This window comes from Coregonus clupeaformis, unplaced genomic scaffold (assembly GCF_020615455.1).
Source record: "Coregonus clupeaformis isolate EN_2021a unplaced genomic scaffold, ASM2061545v1 scaf0672, whole genome shotgun sequence".
NCBI classification, from domain to species: domain Eukaryota; kingdom Metazoa; phylum Chordata; class Actinopteri; order Salmoniformes; family Salmonidae; genus Coregonus; species Coregonus clupeaformis.
Genome location: NW_025534127.1, coordinates 78,040 through 100,263, shown reverse-complemented (window position 1 = coordinate 100,263; position 22,224 = coordinate 78,040). Strand labels below are relative to the sequence as shown.

Sequence of the window (22,224 nt, the reverse complement as noted above, 5' to 3'; positions counted from 1 at the left end):
AGGCACAGCGTGGAAGGTGAACATATTTATTTATTAAATGATTACACGAACAAAACAACAAATCGATACGTGACGTCCAAAGGTGCAAAACACAAACCTACACAGGAACAAGATCCCACAAACACAGTGGGAAAACAGCCTGTCTAAATATGGTTCCCAATCAGAGACAACCAGCAACAGCTGACACTCGTTGCCTCTGATTGAGAACTACTCTGGCCAACATAGATATACATGAACTAGAATAAACAAAGAACACTCATACCCTTGCTCAACATACAAGCGTCCCCAGAGCCAGGGCGTGACAGTTAATAATTTTATGTAACTTAGATTGATGCACCGGTGCTTCAATTGACTCTAGGGGGTTAATCAAATGACCCTACAATAATAGTGCTTATTATTTGGTAAGGCTTCCGGAAGCCTTAAATTACAGCCAGGTTGTCAGGATGGGTAATGTACTATAAAAGTACACGTAAATACCCCTTAAGATACACTTCATTTTAACTAGCTAAATTCTGTGTAACACCTAGAAATTACATCGCACTCTTTGGTGTAGTAGTGGGTTTATCCTCCCACTTGGATGGCAAGGAGGTTCAGGTTGTCATAATGGGAAACATACACATTAATGATAAGTCATTTTGTTATAATAATCAGGGATGACACCTGTATGGTAGACCCAGTCAGTGAGGTTGACCTATACAGTGGCTTGCGAAGGTATTCACACCCCTTGGCATTTTTCCTATTTTGTTGCCTTACAACCTGGAATTAAAAATAGATTTTTTGGGGGGGGTTTGTATCATTTGATTTACACAACATGCCTACCACTTTGAAGATGCAAAATATGTTTTATTGTGAAACAAACAAGAAATAAGACAAATAAACAGAAAACTTGAGCGTGCATAACTATTCACCCCCCAAAGTCAATACTTTGTAGAGCCACCTTTTGCAGCAATTACAGCTGCAAGTCTCTTGGGGTATGTCTCTATAAGCTTGGCACATCTAGCCACTGGGATTTTTGCCCATTCTTCAAGGCAAAACTGCTCCAGCTCCTTCAAGTTGGTTGGGTTCCGCTGGTGTACAGCAATCTTTAAGTCATACCACAGATTCTCAATTGGATTGAGGTCTGACCTTTGACTAGGCCATTCTAAGACATTTAAATGTTTCCCCTTAAACCACTCAAGTGTTGCTTTAGCAGTATGCTTAGGATCATTGTCCTGCTGGAAGGTGAACATCCGTCCCAGTCGCAAATCTCTGGAAGACTGAAACAGGTTTCTCTCAAGAATTTCCCTGTATTTAGCGCCATCCATCATTCCTTCAATTCTGACCAGTTTCCCAGTCCCTGCCGATGAAAAACATCCCCACAGCATGATGCTGCCACCACCATGCTTCACTGTGGGGATGGTGTTCTCAGGGTGATGAGAGGTGTTGGGTTTGCACCAGACATATCGTTTTCCTTGATGGCCAAAAAGCTCAATTTTAGTCTCATCTGACCAGAGTACCTTCTTCCATATGTTTGGGGAGTCTCCCACATGCCTTTTGGTGAACATCAAACGTGTTTGCTTATTTCTTTCTTTAAGCAAGGGCTTTTTTCTGTTCACTCTTCCGTAAAGCCAAGCTCTGTTGAGTGTACGGCTTAAAGTGGTCCTATGGACAGATACTCCAATCTCCGCTGTTGAGCTTTGCAGCTCCTTCAGGGTTATCTTTGGTCTCTTTGTTGCCTCTCTGATTAATGCCCTCCTTGCCTGGTCCGTGAGTTTAGATGGGCGGCCCTCTCTTGGCAGGTTTGTTGTGGTGCCATATTCTTTCATTTTTTAATAATGGATTTAATGGTGCTCCGTGGGATGTTCAAAGTTTCTGATATTTTTTTATAACCCAACCCTGATCTATACTTCTCCACAACTTTGTCCCTGACCTGTTTGGAGAGCCCCTTGGTCTTCATGGTGCCGCTTGCTTGGTGGTGCCCCTTGCTTAGTGGTGTTGCAGACTCTGGGGCCTTTCAGAACAGGTGTATATATACTGAGATCATGTGACACAGATGGACTTTATTTAACTAATTATGTGACTTCTGAAGGTAATTGGTTGCACCAGATCTTATTTAGGGCCTTCATAGCAAAGGGTTTGAATACATATGCACGCACCACTTTTCCATGATTTATATTTTATAATTTTTTTCAACAAGTTCTTTTTTTCATTTCACTTCACCAATTTGTACTATTTTGTGTATGTCCATTACATGAAATGCAAATAAAAATCAATTTAAATGACAGGTTGTAATGCAACAAAATAGGAAAAACTCCAAGGGGAATTAATACTTTTGCAAGGCACTGAAGCATGTTATTGTGCAGTATTCCCACTCCCAATATAATCATGCACTTCCTTCAAGAAGGATATTTTAGTTACATTTGATTTATATTATACGATATATCTCCACCATTTAAAGTTATCATCTGTCTTTTCCTCTGTACTTGTTGACAATAAGACTAGAACTGTCCAAATCATGAAGAGCTATAATTGATTTGTATTCTTTAAATTCACCCTGACTACCACAAGAGGGCGGCAAATATAAATTAACGTCGATAATGGCAGTCAGACCGCATTAATTCTCCCCTACCTGCCTCAGCTCCTCACGGCCACTCTCTCCTAGCTGGTAAAAATGCTGTTTGAGAGAAAAAGCAGTGAGTGGGTGGTCAGGGGACTCTTCCTGCATTCCAAATGGCACCCTATTCCCTACAGAGTGCAGTGTACTATCTTGGCACCCTATTCCCTACAGAGTGCAGTGTACTATCTTGGGACCCTATTCCCTACAGAGTGCAGTGTACTATCTTGGCACCCTATTCCCTACAGAGTGCAGTGTACTATCTTGGGACCCTATTCCCTACAGAGTGCAGTGTACTATCTTGGCACCCTATTCCCTACAGAGTGCAGTGTACTATCTTTGACCAGGACCCATAGGGAATAGGGTGCTGTTTGGGATGCAGAATGTTCCGGAATGTTCCTCACCTCCCCATGAATCAGCTGCTTGGGTTGTTTGGCAGAATAGAACAGATCTGAAGCGGTGAAAGGAGGACACTTGGGACGTTCTTGAGAGAATTCATGAATGAATGACACTACATTTGACTAAACTGATTCAAATTAGGTGGCTTATTAAGATCCTTGCTTCCCAGAAGAATCAGCATAAAATATGATGTAAGCTTTACATCCATCCAGCACCTATGGAGTACCAACGGCTAAATCATATCATGAGCATCAGGGTTTTAATAGCAACTAACCTAACCCATGCTGTCAGTACATGTCAGAATACATATGATATATCTTCCCCATCTCCTCCTGTGGCTTGGAAACTGCATACTGTTGTGATGTATTCTATTCTAATGATGTGTTGTATTTTGAGAGAGAGAGAGAGAGAGAGAGAGAGAGAGAGAGAGAGAGAGAGAGAGAGAGAGAGAGAGAGAGAGAGAGAGAGAGAGAGAGAGAGAGAGAGAGAGAGAGAGAGAGAGAGAGAGAGAGAGAGAGAGAGAGAGAGAGAGAGAGAGAGAGAGAGAGAGAGAGAGAGAGAGAGAGAGAGAGAGAGACCACTTCTGGGAAAATTGGAACACACTAACCCCAAAACAACATGAAGAGTCATCTATCCAAAACGGTGTAGACCATACAGTGAAATGCTTACTTACAAGCCCTTAACCAACAATGCAGTTTTAAGAAAGAATACCAAAAAACACAAAGAGAGAGAGAGACACAAAGAAAATCTGTCTCTCTCTGTATCTATCTCTGTCTCTCTCTCTGTCTGTGTGTCTCTCTCTCTCAATTTAAGGGCTTTATTGGCATGGGAAACGTGTGTTAACATTGCCAAAGCAAGTGAAGTAGATAATAAACAAAAGTGAAATAAACAATAAGTATTAACAGTAAACATTACACTCAGAAGTTCCAAAAGAATAAAGACATTTCAAATGTCATATTATGTATCCCTCTCTCTCTCTCTCTCTCTCTCTCTCTCTCTCTCTCTCTCTCTCTCTCTCTCTCTCTCTCTCTCTCTCTCTCTCTCTCTCTCTCTCTCTCTCTCTCACACTCACACTCACACACACACTCACACTCTCTCTCCCTCCGTCTGTACAGCTGGGGAAGACAGGTTGGATATACAGTTGTAGAAGTGGTGAGGTTTTAGTTATTGTGATATGTGGTGTTGTTTTGTATCGTGGGGTAGAGGGCAAGGTGAGTATGCAGCACAGGGGCTTTTTAATGAAATGAAATTAGGATGTATCATTAAAGAAAGACAAAAAAATGTATCTCTTTCTCTCTCTCTCCCTCTCTCTCTCTCTCTCTCTCAATTCAATTTCAATTCAATTTAAGGGCTTTATTGGCATGGGAAACGTATGTTAACATTGCTAAAGCAAGTGAAGTAGATAGTAAACAAAAGTGAAATAAATATTAACAATAAACATTACACTCAGAAGTTTCAAAAGAATAAAGACATTTAAATTGTCATTATGTCTATATACAGTGTTGTAACTCTCTCTCTCTCTCTCTGTCTCTCTCTCTCTCTCTCTCTCTCTCTCTCTATACACTTTCACTCTCTCTCTCTCTCTGTCTCTCTCTCTCTCTCTCATACACTTTCACTCTCTCTCTCTCTCTCTCTCTCTCCTGTTGTCCCTTTACATCAGGGGTAGGTTTAATCATAATTTTGTCTCAAGGGCCACACAGGGATTTTGAAATTCAACAGAGGGACAGTTTTTGGACTGATTTGTTTTTCAAAATCAATTCACAGGCCAGAAAAACGGCAGTTATTTCTAATGTATACATATATATAGGTCCATTATCATTTCTCAATGCTTTCCATCTGGTTCTAAACATTCAAGTCGAGCCTGAAGTCCTGTTTTAATCCTAAATAATGATTAGTTAGGATGCAACCAAGTTTCTTTGTTCATTTACTATACTTTTTAAGGTTAGTGCGTGCCCGAGGGGTATGCTCTGTGTCTCCATTATATGCTTTCTGTCTGAGCAGGAAATGTGTTGTTAGAACTAGCAGGTTGTTGATGTGATTCTAGTCTACTGATAGTGGGCGGGGCTGAGGATGACATGGGCTGGTCGCTGCTCTGCAGTACCTTATACTTTCCTCATCTCTTCTAATGCCCTCACTTCATCTCATCTCACTCCTCCGCAACAGTGACTAATCCAAGCCAGAAACAGGTAGAAAAGAGCAGATCCTCTGAGCAACTACTACTACTACTACTACTACTACAACTACTACTACTACTGCTACTACTACTACTACTACTACTACTACTACTACTACTGCCACTGCTACTACTACTACTACTACTACTACTACTACTACTACTACTACTACTACTACTACTACTACTACTACTACTATTACTGTCACTGTGTTACTAGCCATCTCAGGTACGCTCAACATTCTCTGATTTATCAGCGTACAGGTAATGTACTACGTTACAGATGTAACTGCTCTGTTTTCACTTTAGTACATGCTATGTTATGTCATGTTAAGTTATGTAAGTTAAAAGTAAAGTTGTGCTATGTTATGTCATGTTATCTTATATTTTGTTAACTTAACTTACATTATGTCATGTCATGTGATGTCATGTCATGTGATGTCATTTTAAACTAAGTTATGTTAAAGGGATACTGTGAGATTCTAGCGCAATGACTGGAAGTCTACAGGTACATTAGCAATGCGACCGTACCTGTCGACGTCAAGTCACGTACCTGTAGCCTTCCAGTCATTGCGCTAATGCTAGTTAGCATTGGCTGGTGAAACAACCACTACCTTCCTTCATACTGCACACAGAGACATACAAATGGTATCCACGAGTTCCGTAATCTTAGGTCGTCCAATTTGTTCTCAAATGATTGAACATTGGCTAATAGGAATGATGGAAGAGGCAGTCGGATCCTCACAAGGCACCCCGACCTACGTCCACGATATCTCCGTCTCGTCTTTCGTTTTTTACTTAACACTTAAAAAATATATACATTTAAAAAATGCATTGTAGGTTAAGGGCTTGTAAGTAAGCATTTCACTGTAATGTCTACACCTGTTGAATTCGGCGCATGTGGCAAATAACATTTGATTTGATTTGATTTGATTTGATTTGATTTGAACTGACTCTGGGAAGAAGGATGCCAGAATCTCGCAGTCTCCCTTTAACACTATTAAAAGTTATTAAAGGTGAAGTTGTGTTGTTATGATATGTAATGTCATGGTTATCTCAGCAGATCGGTTGGCAGGATGTCTCTGCTGCTTTGTTGTGCAGTGATGGCTCTGCACCTCGTAAAAGGTCAATATGAAACTTGAAACCAAACTGTGTGTGTGAACAGTTTAACTGTTAAACTAATTAAATAACAGCCTCTGTGTTCTGTTAGACAGGTAACTCTTTATCCACAATATAGCAGGGGGTGTAAAGCCATAACACATACGTTTTCCCAGCAGCTGACTTTGATTGATAATGTCAAACGCCGCACTGAAGTCTAACAAAACAGCCCCCACAATCTTTTTACCATCAATTTCTCTCAGCCAATCATCAGTCATTTGCGTAAGTGCCGTGCATGTTGAATGTCCTTCCCTGTAAGCGTGCTGAAAGTCTGTTGTCCATTAGTTTACTGTAAAAAAGCATTGTATCTGGGAAAACACCATTCTAAATGCTATAGAATATTTGAGGTGCTATTTGATCTAGCATAGTTTGCACTTTTGGGATTATTCCATTGATTGCTTCCAATGTACCGGTTAAACTAAGTGTGTTGTTGTTGTTGTTCCAGGGGTGGATGCTGCCTCGGGGGTGGTGAACACCACAGACCAGGAGGTGGTGGGGGTGGAGCCCCAGTCCCCATGCCCAGCCGGATGGCATCAGAATGGGCATCGCTGCTTCTCCTTCTACCCCGTCTGGGCCACCTGGTCCACAGCAGAGGTAACACTTGTAATAGGGAGAGACAGAGAAACTAAAGGCCAACTTGTAGTAGAGTTGGTTAGGCATTGATTTAGGGCAATTCCATGGTAATAGAATGACGCTAAAATCAGGCGCACATTTAATTCAGGAAATGTCATTTTCTAGCTTGCGTTGATCTTAGCTCCCCGAGGTAATGCCGGGGCTTTAGCTCAGCGGGCTAACACAGTGTTCTCTGACTGTCCCTCCAGTCGTACTGCTCCCAGCACGGAGGGAATCTAGTGTCGGTTCACAGCCCGGGTCAACAGGTGTTTGTCCAGGACCTGGTCAGGAGACACACAGACCAGCCTGTCTGGATGGGAGGCTACGACGCAGCTCAGGTACACTGGGTTAATCAGTCAGTCAGTCAGTCACATGTTTAGTAATGTCTACAGGTTACACAGGTAAAATCTCAACATACTTTTGGTTTAAAAACAAAAAGAAGTGGTTTCAATCCATAAATCAATCAATCAATCAATGTTTTCCTGTGATTAGGAGGGGATGTGGCTGTGGAGTGACGGCTCAGCTGTTGATCATTTTTACTGGGAGGAGGATGAGCCCAGTAACTCTGGACAGGGGGAGAACTGTATGGAGCTACACACTGGAGGTACTCACTCTCTCTCTCTCTCTCTCTCTCTCTCTCTCTCTCTCTCTCTCTCTCTCTCTCTCTCTCTCTCTCTCTCTCTCTGAGGACATTGAAATAATTGAAGTGTTGTTGGTTGTTGCCTTGGCAACAGCTGGGCAGGGATGGAATGGCGTGTCCTGTGGAGAGCTGAGGTTCTACGTGTGTTCGATGGAGACAAGGTAGCGGGCTAATACTGTCTTGTATCTGGCCACGTTTCTGCAGAGACCACATTAACAGTAAAATACATTCATGTCTTTTTTATTTTCATGTTCTTTTAGATCTGGTTTAGCAGCATTACCAAGTCAGAAGCAAGCACACGAGAGAGGTAGGTATGTCTCGGCCCATTGTCTAGGCTAAACAGATCTAAGAGATCAAGAAGTTTGTGGTGTCTGATAGTGGGAAGTTACAGGTGCAGCACCTCGTTAGATGGCACTTGTCAGAACGCTGAGTGTGGATGTGGTGCAGGGAATCAAGCGCAGGAACAAAGGTGTTCGTCAACAGACTTTAGTAATCCAAAATAGAACTCCAAACAGGTGAAATAGCCAACCCAACCGGGAGGCAAGAACAAATTACGCACACACACAACAGTGCGTAAAAACAAGAAAAGGCGCACGCAGTGCGGACTTTCGACAACAAACAATACGAGAGAGAAAACCCATCAACAGTAACAGCTGACATAACAATCACACATAACACCTGACCCAACACACGATAACTAAATAGGAAACAAAATCAAACACTAACAAGGGACAGGTGTACAAACAGACAAAACCAAACAAACATGAAACATCGAACGGTGGCAGCTAGTACTCCGGGGACGACGACCGCCAAAGCCTGCCCGAACAAGGAGGAGGAGCAGCCTCGGCCGAAACCGTGACAGTACCCCCCCCTTGACGCGCGGCTCCAGCCGTGCGCCGATCCCGGCCTTGGGGACGACCAGGACGACGCGGAGCAGGGCGCGTAGGGTGACCCCGATGGAACTCGGTCAGCAGGGACAGGTCTAATATGTCCCTCCTCGGCACCCAGCACCGCTCCTCCGGGCCGTACCCTCCCACTCCACGAGATATTGGAGACCCCCATCCGGCGTCTCGATTCAAGGATGGACCTCACAGTGTACGCCGGAGCCCCCTCGATGTCCAACGGGGCGGAGGAGTCTCCTCTATCTCATAGTCCTGGAGTGGACCAGCTACCACCGGCCTGAGGAGAGACACATGGAACGAGGGGTTAATATTCCTGTAATCAATAGGCAGTTCTAACCTGTAACACACCTCGTTCAACCTCCTCAGGACTTTGAATGGCCCCACAAACCGCCGACCCAGCTTCCGGCAGGGCAGGCGGAGGGGCAGGTTTCTGGTCGAGAGCCAGACTCGATCTCCAGGTGCGTATACAGGCCCCTCACTGCGGTGGAGATCGGCGCCGTCTTATGCCGACGGATGGCCCGCTGCAGATGGACGTGGGCAGCGTTCCATGTCTCCTCCGAGCGCCGCACCCACTCATCCACCGCAGGGGCCTCGATCTGGCTCTCGTGCCAAGGTGCCAGAACCGGCTGGTACCCTAACACACACTGGAAAGGGGTTAGTTGGGTGGAGGAGTGGCGGAGAGAGTTCTGCGCCATCTCGGCCCACGGAACGTATCTCGCCCACTCCTCCGGCCGGCCCTGGCAATAAGACCTCAGAAACCTACCCACATCCTGGTTGACACGTTCAACCTGCCCATTACTCTCCGGGTGGTAACCCGAGGTAAGGCTCACCGAAACCCCCAACCGTTCCATAAAGGCTCTCCACACTCTGGAGGTGAACTGGGGGCCTCGATCAGACACTATATCCTCGGGTACCCCGTAATGCCGGAAGACATGGGTAAACAGAGCCTCAGCGGTCTGTAGGGCAGTAGGGAGACCCGGCATGGGAAGGAGACGACAGGCCTTCGAGAACCGATCCACAACGACCAGGATGGTAGTATTCCCCTGTGAGGGGGGAAGGTCTGTAACAAAGTCCACCGAGAGGTGGGACCAGGGTTGTTGTGGAACGGGCAGGGGTTGTAGCTTACCCCTGGGCAAATGTCTGGGCGCCTTACACTGTGCACACACCGAACAGGAGGAGACATAAACCCTCACATCCCTGGCTAACGTTGGCCACCAGTACTTAGTGCTAAGGCAGTGAACTGTCCGGCCGATACCTGGATGTCCAGAGGAGGGGGACGTATGAGCCCAATAAATGAGGCGATCGCGTACCTCGAGCAGAACGTACGTCCGACCCACTGGACACTGTGGAGGACTTGGGTCGGTGCGTAACGCCCGCTCGATCTCTGCATCGACCTCCCATACCACCGGTGCCACCAGACAAGACTTTGGTAGTATGGGAGTGGGCTCAACGGACCTCTCCTCCGTGTCATACCGCCGAGACAGGGCATCTGCCTTCCCGTTCTGGGACCCAGGGATGTAAGTGATTTTAAACACAAACCGGGCTAGAAACATAGTCCAGCGGGCCTGGCGAGGATTCAGTCTCCTAGCTGCCCGGATGTACTCCAGGTTACGGTGGTCCGTCAAAATGAGGAAAGGGTGTTGAGCCCCCTCAAGCCAATGCCTCCACACCTTTAGGGCCTGTACCACGGCTAACAGCTCCCTGTCCCCTACGTCATAATTCCGCTCCGCCGGACTGAGCTTCTTAGAATAAAAGGCACAGGGGCGGAGCTTAGGCCTCGGACGCGTCTACCTCTACCTGGAATGGTAAAGCGGGATCCGGATGCGCCAACACCGGCGCCGAGGTAAACAGGTCCTTCAGTCTCCCAAAAGCCCTGTCCGCCTCAGCAGACCACCGCAAGCACACCGGACCCCCCTTCAACAGAGACGTTATGGGAGCTGCCACCTGTCCAAAACCCCGAATAAACCTCCGGTAATAATTCGCAAAACCCAAGAACTGTTGCACCTCTTTCACAGTGGTTGGGGTTTGCCAATTACGCACAGCTGACACCCGGTCAACCTCCATCTTCACCCCTGACGCAGACAACTGATAACCCAAAAAGGAGACCGACTTCTGAAAGAACAGACATTTCTCTGCCTTGACATATAGGTCATGCTCCAACAGTCTCCTCAACACTCGGCGCACCAGGGCTACATGCTCAGCTCGGGTAGAACTGTACACCAGAATATCGTCTATGTACACGACTACTCCCTGCCCCTGCATGTCCCGGAAAATCTCATCTACAAAGGATTGGAAGACTGAGGGAGCATTCATTAACCCATATGGCATGACGAGATACTCGTAATGACCGGAGGTCGTGCTAAATGCTGTCTTCCATTCATCGCCTCTCTAATGCGCACCAAGTTATATGCGCTCCTGAGATCCAATTTTGTGAAGAACTGAGCACCGTGTAATGACTCCGTCATAGTCGCAATCAGAGGAAGTGGATAACTGTACTTCACCGTAATCTGATTGAGACCGCGGTAATCATTACACGGGCGCAAACCTCCATCTTTTTCTTCACAAAAAGAAGCTTGAGGAAGCGGGTGAAGTGGAGGCTCGTATGTATCCCTGTCTCAGAGACTCGGCGATGTAAGTTTCCATCGCCTTCCTCTCCTCTTGAGACAAGGGATACACATGGCTCCGCGGGAGGGCTGCTCCTGACTGGAGATCTATCGCACAATCCCCCTGTCTATGAGGCGGCAGCTGCGCCGCCTAGTCTTACTAAACACCAGTTTCAAATCCTCATACTGGGGGAATATGCAGTGCTGGCATTAGATTCAGACTTTCCACCGAGGTCGCCCCTATGGAAACACCCAGACACAGCCCCTCACACTGAGCAGACCACCCTTTAAGAGCTTTCTCTCGCCACGAAATAGTAGGGTCATGGGTAATCAACCAGGGAAGCCCCAGCACCACCGGATACGCAGGAGAGTCAATCAGATAGAGCTGAATCGTCTCCTCATGACCCCCCTGCGTCACCATCTTAAGGGGCGCTGTGACCTCCCTAATCAACCCAGATCCTAACGGACGGCTATCTAGGGCATGTACAGGGAAAGGCTGATCAACGGGAAGGAGAGGAATCCCTAACTCTACACAGAACTGGCGATCTACAAAATTCCCAGCTGCGCCTGAATCTACGAGCGCCTTATGTTGGGAACGAGGTGCAACCTGTGGAAAACAAACAGGCAAGGTTATGTGAACGACAGAAAGCTCTGGGTAAGTAGGGCGCCTACTCACCTGGGAGGACTCCCCAATGCGTGGCCTGCCTTCACCTCCACCGGGGGACCTTCCCCAACACCTAGCCGCGGTGTGCCCTCCGCGGCCACAGTTGGTGCAGGGAACGGCCCCCCTCGGGTTCCTACTCCTCCGTTCTCTAGCGCCAGCACCTCCGAGCTCCATAGGGCTCGGCTCGGAGGTGCCGGAAGGTGGAATGGGCAACCCCCACCCGGGACGTCCACGGGTGGCGAGCAGGGTGTCCAGCCGAATGGCCATGTCGACCAGTTGGTCAAACGACAACGTGGTATCCCTGCACGCCAACTCTCTGGACGTCCTCCCGGAGGCTGCAGCGGAAGTGGTCTGTGAGGGCCCGCTCATTCCACCCTGCATCTGCCGCTAGAGTCCGGAACTCCAAAGCAAAATCCTGTGCGCTCCTCATCCCCTGTCGGAGGTAGAACAGACGCTCCCCCGCCGCCTTCCCTTCTGGTGGATGGTCAAAAACGGCACGGAAGCGGCGGGAGAACTCCGCATAGGTAATAGTAGCGGCGTCTATTCTCCTCCATTCCCAACGCCTTGCCGGTGAGACAGGAGATGAGGGCGGAGACGCTCTCATGTCCCGAGGGCGCCGGGTGTACGGTGGCGAGGTAGAGCTCCACTTGCAGCAGGAACCCTTGACACCCGGCAGCGGAGCCGTCGTACGCCCTCGGGAGCGAGAGCCGAATCCCGCTGGGTTCCGGAAGGGGGACAGGAGGACTGACCGATGGGGATGGTCCGGTAGGTGGGGGCGTGGGTACCCCGCTGCTTTCCCATCGGTGGAGAGTGTTCATCACCCGATCCAGGGCATGACCGATCTGGTTGATCCTGTCCTCCTGCCCACGAAGACGGTCCTCCATAATGTCCGTTGGCGCGGTTGCTCCTGCTGATTCCATGGGTTGATGTGTGATTCTGTCAGAACGCTGAGTGTGGATGTGGTGCAGGGAATCAAGCGCAGGAACAAAGGTGTTCGTCAACAGACTTTAGTAATCCAAAATAGAACTCCAAACAGGTGAAATAGCCAACCCAACCGGGAGGCAAGAACAAATTACGCACACACACAACAGTGCGTAAAAACAAGAAAAGGCGCACGCAGTGCGGACTTTCGACAACAAACAATACGAGAGAGAAAACCCATCAACAGTAACAGCTGACATAACAATCACACATAACACCTGCCCCAACACACGATAACTAAATAGGAAACAAAATCAAACACTAACAAGGGACAGGTGTACAAACAGACAAAACCAAACAAACATGAAACATCGAACGGTGGCAGCTAGTACTCCGGGGACGACGACCGCCGAAGCCTGCCCGAACAAGGAGGAGGAGCAGCCTCGGCCGAAACCGTGACAGCACTCTGCCATAAAGATGACAGCTGTCTGATGATTAATGGCACTTGAGAACGCTACGCTATTATTTAAATCTCCCATGTTAAAAACTGACTTCCAACGTTCTATTCACTGTAAACAATGTGACTTACCTATCAGCTATTTTGACCACTTTCCCCAGCAGCTTCGGCAAAAACGTAGAGCATATTTTTTAGTCCTCTTCTCTGCTATTCAAACCTAACATCAGGACACAGAAATAACTTCTACCAATCAAACTATACAGCTGTTTTGGTAACTGCATCAACTACTTTAATGTAGCTATCTTCCCACTGTTGAAGTAAGTGCCATATAACGTTTAAAATGTTCTAATTGTGTTAGGCCTACTGCTGCTAGGTAGCTCTCTCTCTGCTCTCTCCCTCCCCTCTGTCTGTCCTTGATTGCAGGAGTGAAGTCTGGTGTGCGGGAGTCAGGGTTCCAGCTGCAGCTCATTCACCATAATCACCTCAGCCTTTAAGACCCGGTCAAACTTTCCACTCATCGTCAGATCATAGTCAAGACAACCATGTTAGTCTCGCTGCCGACTCAACCTGTCTGTTTTCGCTCTTGTGTTTTTTGGACTGTTTATTTACTTTTTCTCCTGTGCCACAGATATTTGGAACCTGACTCCTGCCTCCGCTTCACTCCTGCCACCACCATCCTGCTCTCCACTATCGGGCCTCTCCTTTGGACTCACCACGGACACTAGGACATTACGGTACCACACCTGCCCTGACCTGGATCTGTACCCTCCCTGTAACCTGGACTTGCTCTTCCCCATTTATTGGAAACCTGGACTATTGAACATTATAATAAACCTGTTAAAACTTCTCTGGCTTGGTGTACTTGTCTGCATTTGGGTTCTATCCAGTTAAATCATAACAGTATGATCTGACCAACATGAACCCAGCAGACAGTAGCTCGGATACCACCCCAGAGTGCACTCAAATTTGGACTGCCATAGCCAATCAGGGCATTCTACTTGGCCAACATGATACCCTGTTTAAGACGATTGCTGAGGACAGTCAGGTGCTGCTTAATCAGGTTCAATTACTCACCAATCAAGTGTCTGCTCTTACTACCCCTTCAGCCCAGATCAGAGAGCCTTTTGTTCCTGCTCCAGAGCGCTATGACGGGAACATGGGAACCTGGGGCGATTTTTTGACTCAATGCTCGTTAGTGTTTGAACAACAGCCCCTCACCTACGCCTCAGAAAGAGCCCGTATTGCCTACCTTATCAACTCTACTAGCGGTTCCGCTCGTGCCTGGGGATCCGCGGTCTGGGAGAGTCAGTCGGACATTTGCAACGCTTTACGTGGCCTTCACCACGGAGATGAGGAAGGTTTTGACCACCCCGTACGAGGCAAGGAGGCTGCGAAACGGTTGTTTTCTCTTCGGCAGGGGGCTCGTAGTGTGGCGGAGATGGCAGTGGAGTTTCGTACTTTAGCAGCAGTGAGTGGTTGGAATGACGAGGCATTACAAGGAGTGTTCATCAATGCTTTGTCTGAGACTTTAAAAGATGAATTGGTGTCATATGATGAATCGCCTACGCTGGATAATCTTATTTCACTCACTATCAGGTTGGATAATCGGATTCGGGAGCGCCGCCGGGAGAGGAGTGTTAGTTCCAAGCAACCTGTCTGTCATCAACAAACTCCTCCCTGCATTGTCCCTACGGAGAGAGCCGTGTCTTCCCGAGTCGATACGAGGAGCACTGAACCCGAAGCCATGGAGGTGGGTCGTGCACGGTTGTCCTCAGAGGAGCGTGCACGTCGTATTCAGGCTCGGGTCTGCCTGTATTGTGGAGAAGCTGGTCATTTCGTTCCTTCCTGCCCAGTTCGTCCGGGAAAAGGGCCGGCTCATCATTTATGGGAGAAGTTTTGGTGAGCCGAGCAGCGGATTCTTCCTCTTCTCCCCGCATTCTGCTCCAGGCATCCCTCCAGTGGCAGTCCCAGAATTTCTCTGTTAGTGCGCTGATTGACTCTGGTGCCGACGAAAGCTTTTGGATAGAGAGTGGGCTCAACAAATGGATTTGGAGACTGTTCCTATGGACTGTCCGCTGCAGGCTAAGGGTCTAAATGGACAATTGTTGACCCGCATTACCCATCAGACTGCTCCTGTTTGTCTTAGAGTGTCGGGAAATCATCAGGAGAACATTCAATTCCATATTATCGACTGCCCACAGACTCCCCTGGTCCTTGGTATCCCCTGGCTCATAAAACACAATCCACACATTGATTGGGTGACAGGTAGCATTGTTTCATGGAGCACATTTTGTCATGTGAATTGTTTGTGTTCTGCTCAGACTCCTGCCAGTACTGTGCCTCAACCTCCACTGGAGTCCATGGATCTTTCTGCTGTTCCTGACGTGTATCATGACCTGGCATCCGTTTTCTGCAAACACAGAGCTACTTCTCTTCCTCCTCACCGGCCTTACGACTGCGCCATTGACCTCCAGCCAGGAGCCCCGCTCCCCAGCAGTCGCCTGTACAATCTCTCCCGGCCGGAGACGGAGGCTATGGAGAACTACATTCGGGACTCCTTGGCGGCAGGTATTATGCGTCCTTCCTCGTCACCTGTAGGAGCGGGATTCTTTTTTGTTGCTAAGAAGGATAAGACCCTCAGACCCTGTATTGATTACCGTGGACTTAACAACATCACCATTAAGAACAAGTATTCTCTGCCTTTGATTAATTCTGCTTTTCCCCTCCTTCATGGTGCTACCATCTTTACGAAACTGGATCTACGAAATGCGTATCACCTGGTGCGCATTCGTAAGGGTGATGAATGGAAGACTGCCTTCAACACACCCTTGGGACATTTTGAGTATCGGGTTATGCCTTTTGAGTTGTCTAATGCCCCTGCTGTTTTTCAGGCACTAGTCAATGATGTCCTTCGGGACATGTTGAATCGGTTTGTTTTTGTCTATCTGGATGATATCTTGATTTTCTCAGAGTCCTCCCAGGAACATGAACTGCATGTGCGCCAGGTGTTGCAAAGGTTGTTGGAGAACAAACTGTTTGTGAAGATGGAGAAATGTGAATTTCATGTGTCTGAGACCTCTTTTTTGGGTTACATCATAGCTCAGGGGGAGCTGCGGATGGACCCAGCTAAGATCTCTGCTGTCACGGACTGGCCAGCTCCTCTACCCGCAAACAACTTCAACGATTCCTGGGGTTTGCGAACTTCTATAGGAGGTTCATCAAGGACTACAGCCGCATTGCGGCGCCACTCACCGCTCTCACCTCCATCTCACGACCGTTCGCTTGGAATGAAGGGGGCCGAATCAGCGTTCGAGGAACTGAAACATCGCTTCGCCTCGGCTCCCATTCTGATGCAGCCGGACCCCGACCGCCAGTTTGTCGTGGAGGTGGATGCATCCGACACTGGGGTAGGTGCAGTGTTGTCACAACGTTCTCCTGAAGATAACAAACTGCATCCCTGTGCTTTTCTCTCAAGGAAACTTTCTCAGGCAGAGAGGAATTATGATGTTGGAAATCGTGAACTGCTCGCCGTTAAGCTGGCTCTCGAGGAGTGGCGACATTGGTTGGAGGGGGCGGAACAACCCTTCATCGTTTGGACGGATCATAAGAATCTGGCTTACCTCCAGTCAGCGAAGCAGCTCAACCCCCCGTCAAGCCAGGTGGGCACTATTTTTTTGGGAGATTCAATTTTTCTCTGTCTTACCGTCCTGGGTCACGCAACGTCAAGCCTGACGCCCTGTCTCGTGTTCATTCGGCTGTTGATACTGGTAGTAACCCTGAACCCATTTTGCCTCCTACCTGCAGTATTGCAGTCATCACATGTGACATCGAGGGATTGTTAGACAGGCTCAACATCATCAAGCTGACCCTGGGAGGGGTCCTCCTAACCGGATGTTTGTCCCTGAGTCTGCTCGCTCCCAGGTACTTCAGTGGGCTCACTCGTCTCCCCTTACCTGTCACCCTGGAGTTTCGCGGACCCTTGACTTTGTGCGACGGAAGTTCTGGTGGGCCACGATGGAGGCGGACACTCGAGCCTTCATTGCTGCTTGTACGGTATGTGCACGAAGTAAAAACTCCACCCAGGCCAGCGCTGGTCATCTACGACCTCTACCTATACCCAGCCGGCCCTGGTCGCATATCGCTATGGATTTTGTCACTGGACTTCCCCCCTCATCTGGTAAGACTGTCATTCTTACGGTGATTGATCGTTTTTCTAAGTTCGCTCATTTTTTGGCCCTACCTAAACTGCCCACTGCCAGAGAGACGGCTGATATTTTGGTTGAACATGTGTTCCGCTCTCATGGTCTACCCACGGATATTGTCTCTGACAGGGGTCCCCAGTTTGTCTCCCAGGTGTGGAAAGCTTTCTGTAAAGCTTTGGGCATTACATCCAGCCTGTCCTCTGGATATCACCCCCAGACCAACGGGCAAGCCGAGAGAGCGAACCAGGAGATGGAGACCGCACTTCGCTGTGTCACTGGGTCTAACCCTGGGTCATGGAGCTCCATGCTCCCCTGGGTGGAATATGCTCATAACACCTTGACTAACGCTTCCTCTGGTTTGTCTCCTTTTCTGTGTGCTCTGGGTTATCAACCTCCCCTGTTCCCTTCCCAAGAGAGGGAACTTGCGGTACCCTCGGTGCAGTCCCACATGCGCCGCTGCTGCAAGGTCTGGAGGAAGGCCAGGGTAGCTCTGTCCCGAGCTTCGGCGTACATGCAGAGGCAAGCCAACCGTCACCGGTCCCAGGCTCCCGGTTACTCTCCTGGTCAAGAGGTATGGCTGAAGTCACGGGACCTTCCATTGAAGGTGGAGTCGAAGAAGATGGCGCCTCGTTTTATAGGACCGTTCAAGATACTGTCTATTGTTAACCCCTGCGCGGTTAAGCTACAGCTTCCTGCCTCCCTACGGGTTCATTCCACCTTTCATGTTTCCCAGATTAAGCCTGTGTCGGTTAGCCCTTTGTGCCCGCCCTCTCGTCCCCCTCCTCCGCCCAAGATCGTGGGTGGGGGTCCGGTCTACACTGTCCGGCGACTTCTGGATGTTCGCCGCCGGGGTCGTGGTTTCCAGTACCTGGTGGATTGGGAGGGTTATGGTCCTGAGGAACGTTCCTGGGTGCCCAGGAGCTTCATTGTGGATCCTGCTCTGGTTCGTGAGTTTCATAGGTTACATCCTGATAAACCCTGTCTGCCGCCAGGTGGCGTCCGTAGAGGGGGGGGTACTGTTAGGCCTACTGCTGCTAGGTAGCTCTCTCTCTGCTCTCTCCCTCCCCTCTGTCTGTCCTTGATTGCAGGAGTGAAGTCTGGTGTGCGGGAGTCAGGGTTCCAGCTGCAGCTCATTCACCATAATCACCTCAGCCTTTAAGACCCGGTCAAACTTTCCACTCATCGTCAGATCATAGTCAAGACAACCATGTTAGTCTCGCTGCCGACTCAACCTGTCTGTTTTCGCTCTTGTGTTTTTTGGACTGTTTATTTACTTTTTCTCCTGTGCCACAGATATTTGGAACCTGACTCCTGCCTCCGCTTCACTCCTGCCACCACCATCCTGCTCTCCACTATCGGGCCTCTCCTTTGGACTCACCACGGACACTAGGACATTACGGTACCACACCTGCCCTGACCTGGATCTGTACCCTCCCTGTAACCTGGACTTGCTCTTCCCCATTTATTGGAAACCTGGACTATTGAACATTATAATAAACCTGTTAAAACTTCTCTGGCTTGGTGTACTTGTCTGCATTTGGGTTCTATCCAGTTAAATCATAACAAATTGTAGCACTGTGGAAGCATGTCAGACCGATTATACCACACAGCTCACTCTAACCCACTAACCTTACCCTCTATAACAACCCCCACGCTAGCCACGCTACGATAGCGACCCCACTTACTATAGCTAACCCATGACCTACCTATCTAAAATAGCCTGGGCTATTTACTACTACTACTACAACAACCCACTGACGGCTACCATCAACTAGTTTTACAACGGTCACTCCCTCTACTAAACCAGCCTACAAAATGTAACACTAACAAACTTCTAAACTACTTCCACTAGATGCTCTATCATAGTTCTTCCTCAAATAATATCCTAAAAACTTTACTAATTCCTTATGAGTGAAAGTGTAGTAGTGTGACTGTAGTTGTTAGTGATGAAAGATGTGATCTAACTGCCCCACACTCCAAAGTAATAAGGTTCATATAGTAGTCTATCAAAGTAATCAGACCAGATATTGTAATATATTTTTTAAACTTTTGACTATATTTCACTACTTCGCTTAAGTAAAGCGTTTCAAAATGTGTTCCACTGCCACAAAAAATACTTGTGAAGAGGTAAAGCAACCCCCAGTTTTTCTTCATGGAAATTTGCAAAGAAAAAGCCATATCTCAGACTGGCCAATAAAAATAAAAGATTAAGATGGGAAGTCTGAGATATGGCTTTTTCTTTGCAACTCTGCCTAGAAGGTCAGCATCCCGGAGACGCCTCTTCACTGTTGACGTTGAGGCTGGTGTTTTGCAGGTACTATTTAATGAAGCTGCCAGTTGAGGACCTGTGAGGTGTCTGTTTCTCAAACTAGACACGCTAATGTATTTGTCCTCTTGCTCAGTTGTGCACCGGGGCCTCCCACTCCTCTTTCTATTCTGGTTAGAGCCAGTTTGCGTTGTTCTGGGAAGGGAGTAGTACATAGCATTGTACGAGATCTTCAGTTTCTTGGCAATTTCTCGCATGGAATAGCCTTCATTTCTCAGAACAAGAATAGACAGACGAGTTTCAGAAGAAAGTTCTTTGTTTCTGGCCATTTTGGGTTGAGGTCGGGTGATTGTGGAGGCCAGGTCATCTGATGCAGCACTCCATCACTCTCCTTCTTGGTCAAATAGCCCGTAGACAGAGAATGCCAAGAGTGTGCAAAGCTGTCATCAAGGCAAAGGGTGGCTTCTTTAAAGAATGTCAAATTTAAAATATATTATGATTTGTTTAACACTTTTTTGGTTGCTGAATGATTCCATATGTGTTATTTCATAGTTTTGATGTCTTCACTATTGTTCTACAATGTAGAAAATAGTTTAGAAAAATAAAAAATCTTCAATGAGTAGGTTTGTCCAAGCTTGTGACTGGTTCTGTAGGTGTACTGTAATCAAATGAAACAAATTAAATGATTGAAAGAAACAATGTTTAGCAGGCGCTTGTTTGCATCAAGCCTGTCTGTTCTTCATATGAACATGTATTGCAATGTGAAATATGTATTTGTAGATGAAACACTGATTAAGTTTGGTGTAAAGTGACTGTCTGGTTTTGTGTGTTGTAATAGTCAATAGAAAAATGTGTTTAGAGTTTTGAAACAGCTGCCTTTTTGATTATCTGTTTTGAGTTTTGTACTAAGAGTTGCTAAAATGTAACACATACTTATGAAAACTGCACCAAAGCAACAAAAAAAATGTCCTCTGTAGCTCAGATGGTAGAGCACGGCGCTTGTAACGCCAAGGTAGAGGGTTCGATCCCCCGGGACCACGCATACACAAAAAAATGTATGCACGCATGACTGTAAGTCGCATTGGATAAAAGCTTCTGCTAAATGGCATATTATATTATATTATTCCTCCCCCCCAGAACTGGTTGAAGAGGTGAGTATTTATGACGTCCTGTGGGAGACCAGTAAGAGAGTAGCAGATGAGACCCTCTACTCAGCCTTCCTCAGAGGGATGTATACCAGACGTCTGCCTGCCCGCTGCTACGCTGACTTCTGCCACCAGGAGGCGCTATACCTGGACAGAGTCATCACCATGCTGCAGGTGAAAGGAAAATACATTAAATAAAACTAATACCGTAAAGTTTTACTTTCTATGACTGTGATACGTGGTTGTCGTCCCTAGCTATCTTAAGATAAGTTGCTCTGGATAACAGTGTCTGCTAAATGTGTGTGTGAGTGCCAGGTGCTGATCAGAACAGTCCAGGGTCCCCCAGACATCATGCTGTTTCTCCAGACAACACATCAACACTACCAGGAGTCTCTGAAGGAGGCCCAAAACCAAACTCCACCACACCTGGTAAGAAGCACTTGGTGGTCCTCTGTAGCTCAGCTGGTAGAGCACGGCGCTTGTAACGCCAAGTTAGTGGGTTCGATCCCCGGGACCACCCATACACAAAAAATTTATGCACGCATGACTGTAAGTCGCTTTGGATAAAAGCGTCTGCTAAATGGCATATTATTATTATTATTATAACAATCACCCTTAATATACAATTTAAGATAATATATCTTAATATATAATTTAAGAGGACTTAAAGCAAGAAAAACAACGAACGTAGTAGTTGATTTATCAATTCAATAAACCTTCCATAAACTTTTTCCATGACCCTTATTTAACATTTTTGTTTTGGTTGAATTCAAGTTCAATTACTCAGGTTTTAGTGTATTTAGACCCACCCCAAAATGGAAATCAATAGTTTAAAATCTCTGCTTTCTTTTCCCTTTTTTGATTCCCTTTAGTTCATTCAGTTCACTTCATAGTATTTTAGCATTACAATAATATTCCCTTTAGTTCATTCAGTTCACTTCATAGTCTTTTTAATTTACCGGATATTTGAGAAATCGATATGCATTCAGATCCAACCTGGCGCAGCCAGCGCCATCAATAAACGAGAGATGTTGGCCAAATGAGCCACATTTACATGTCTTTAAAAACAGATATAATTAATGACAAAAACACTATTCCTTCTGTTTCGCAAAACTTTATAGCCTAAACTTTATACCTATTTTTTAAAATGTTTTTTAGGCTACTTTCCTAAAACAATAATTGTCCACTAAATGTATCAGGGTATGCATGCAAAGGCCTATAGGCTTAGGTGTTCACTGTATGATATTCATATTTTAATATATATATATATATATATATATATATATATATATACAGTGGGGGAAAAAAGTATTTAGTCAGCCACCAATTGTGCAAGTTCTCCCACTTAAAAAGATGAGAGAGGCCTGTCATTTTCATCATAGGTACACGTCAACTATGACAGACAAAATGAGGAAAAAAAATCCAGAAAATCACATTGTAGGATTTTTAATGAATTTATTTGCAAATTATGGTGGAAAATAAGTATTTG

General features: G+C 46.9%; 1 protein-coding gene across 2 annotated transcripts in view; it reads left to right on the top strand.

Annotated features, from left to right (window-relative positions):
• Positions 1–5,109: 5,109 nt before the first annotated feature.
• Positions 5,110–22,224, top strand: part of LOC121556394 — a 70,306-nt gene continuing 53,191 nt past the window's right edge. The window contains exons 1-7 of one of the 2 annotated variants that reach the window (XM_045216305.1): positions 5,110–5,178; positions 6,229–6,290; positions 6,769–6,917; positions 7,145–7,273; positions 7,428–7,539; positions 20,728–20,909; positions 21,051–21,164. In XM_045216305.1, the coding sequence (XP_045072240.1) occupies positions 6,242–6,290; positions 6,769–6,917; positions 7,145–7,273; positions 7,428–7,539; positions 20,728–20,909; positions 21,051–21,164 (735 nt within the window). In that variant the 5' untranslated portion in view covers positions 5,110–5,178; positions 6,229–6,241. Of the gene's footprint in view, positions 5,179–6,225; positions 6,291–6,768; positions 6,918–7,144; positions 7,274–7,427; positions 7,540–20,727; positions 20,910–21,050; positions 21,165–22,224 lie in introns of both variants that reach the window. The other variant, XM_045216307.1, reaches the window with a different exon arrangement.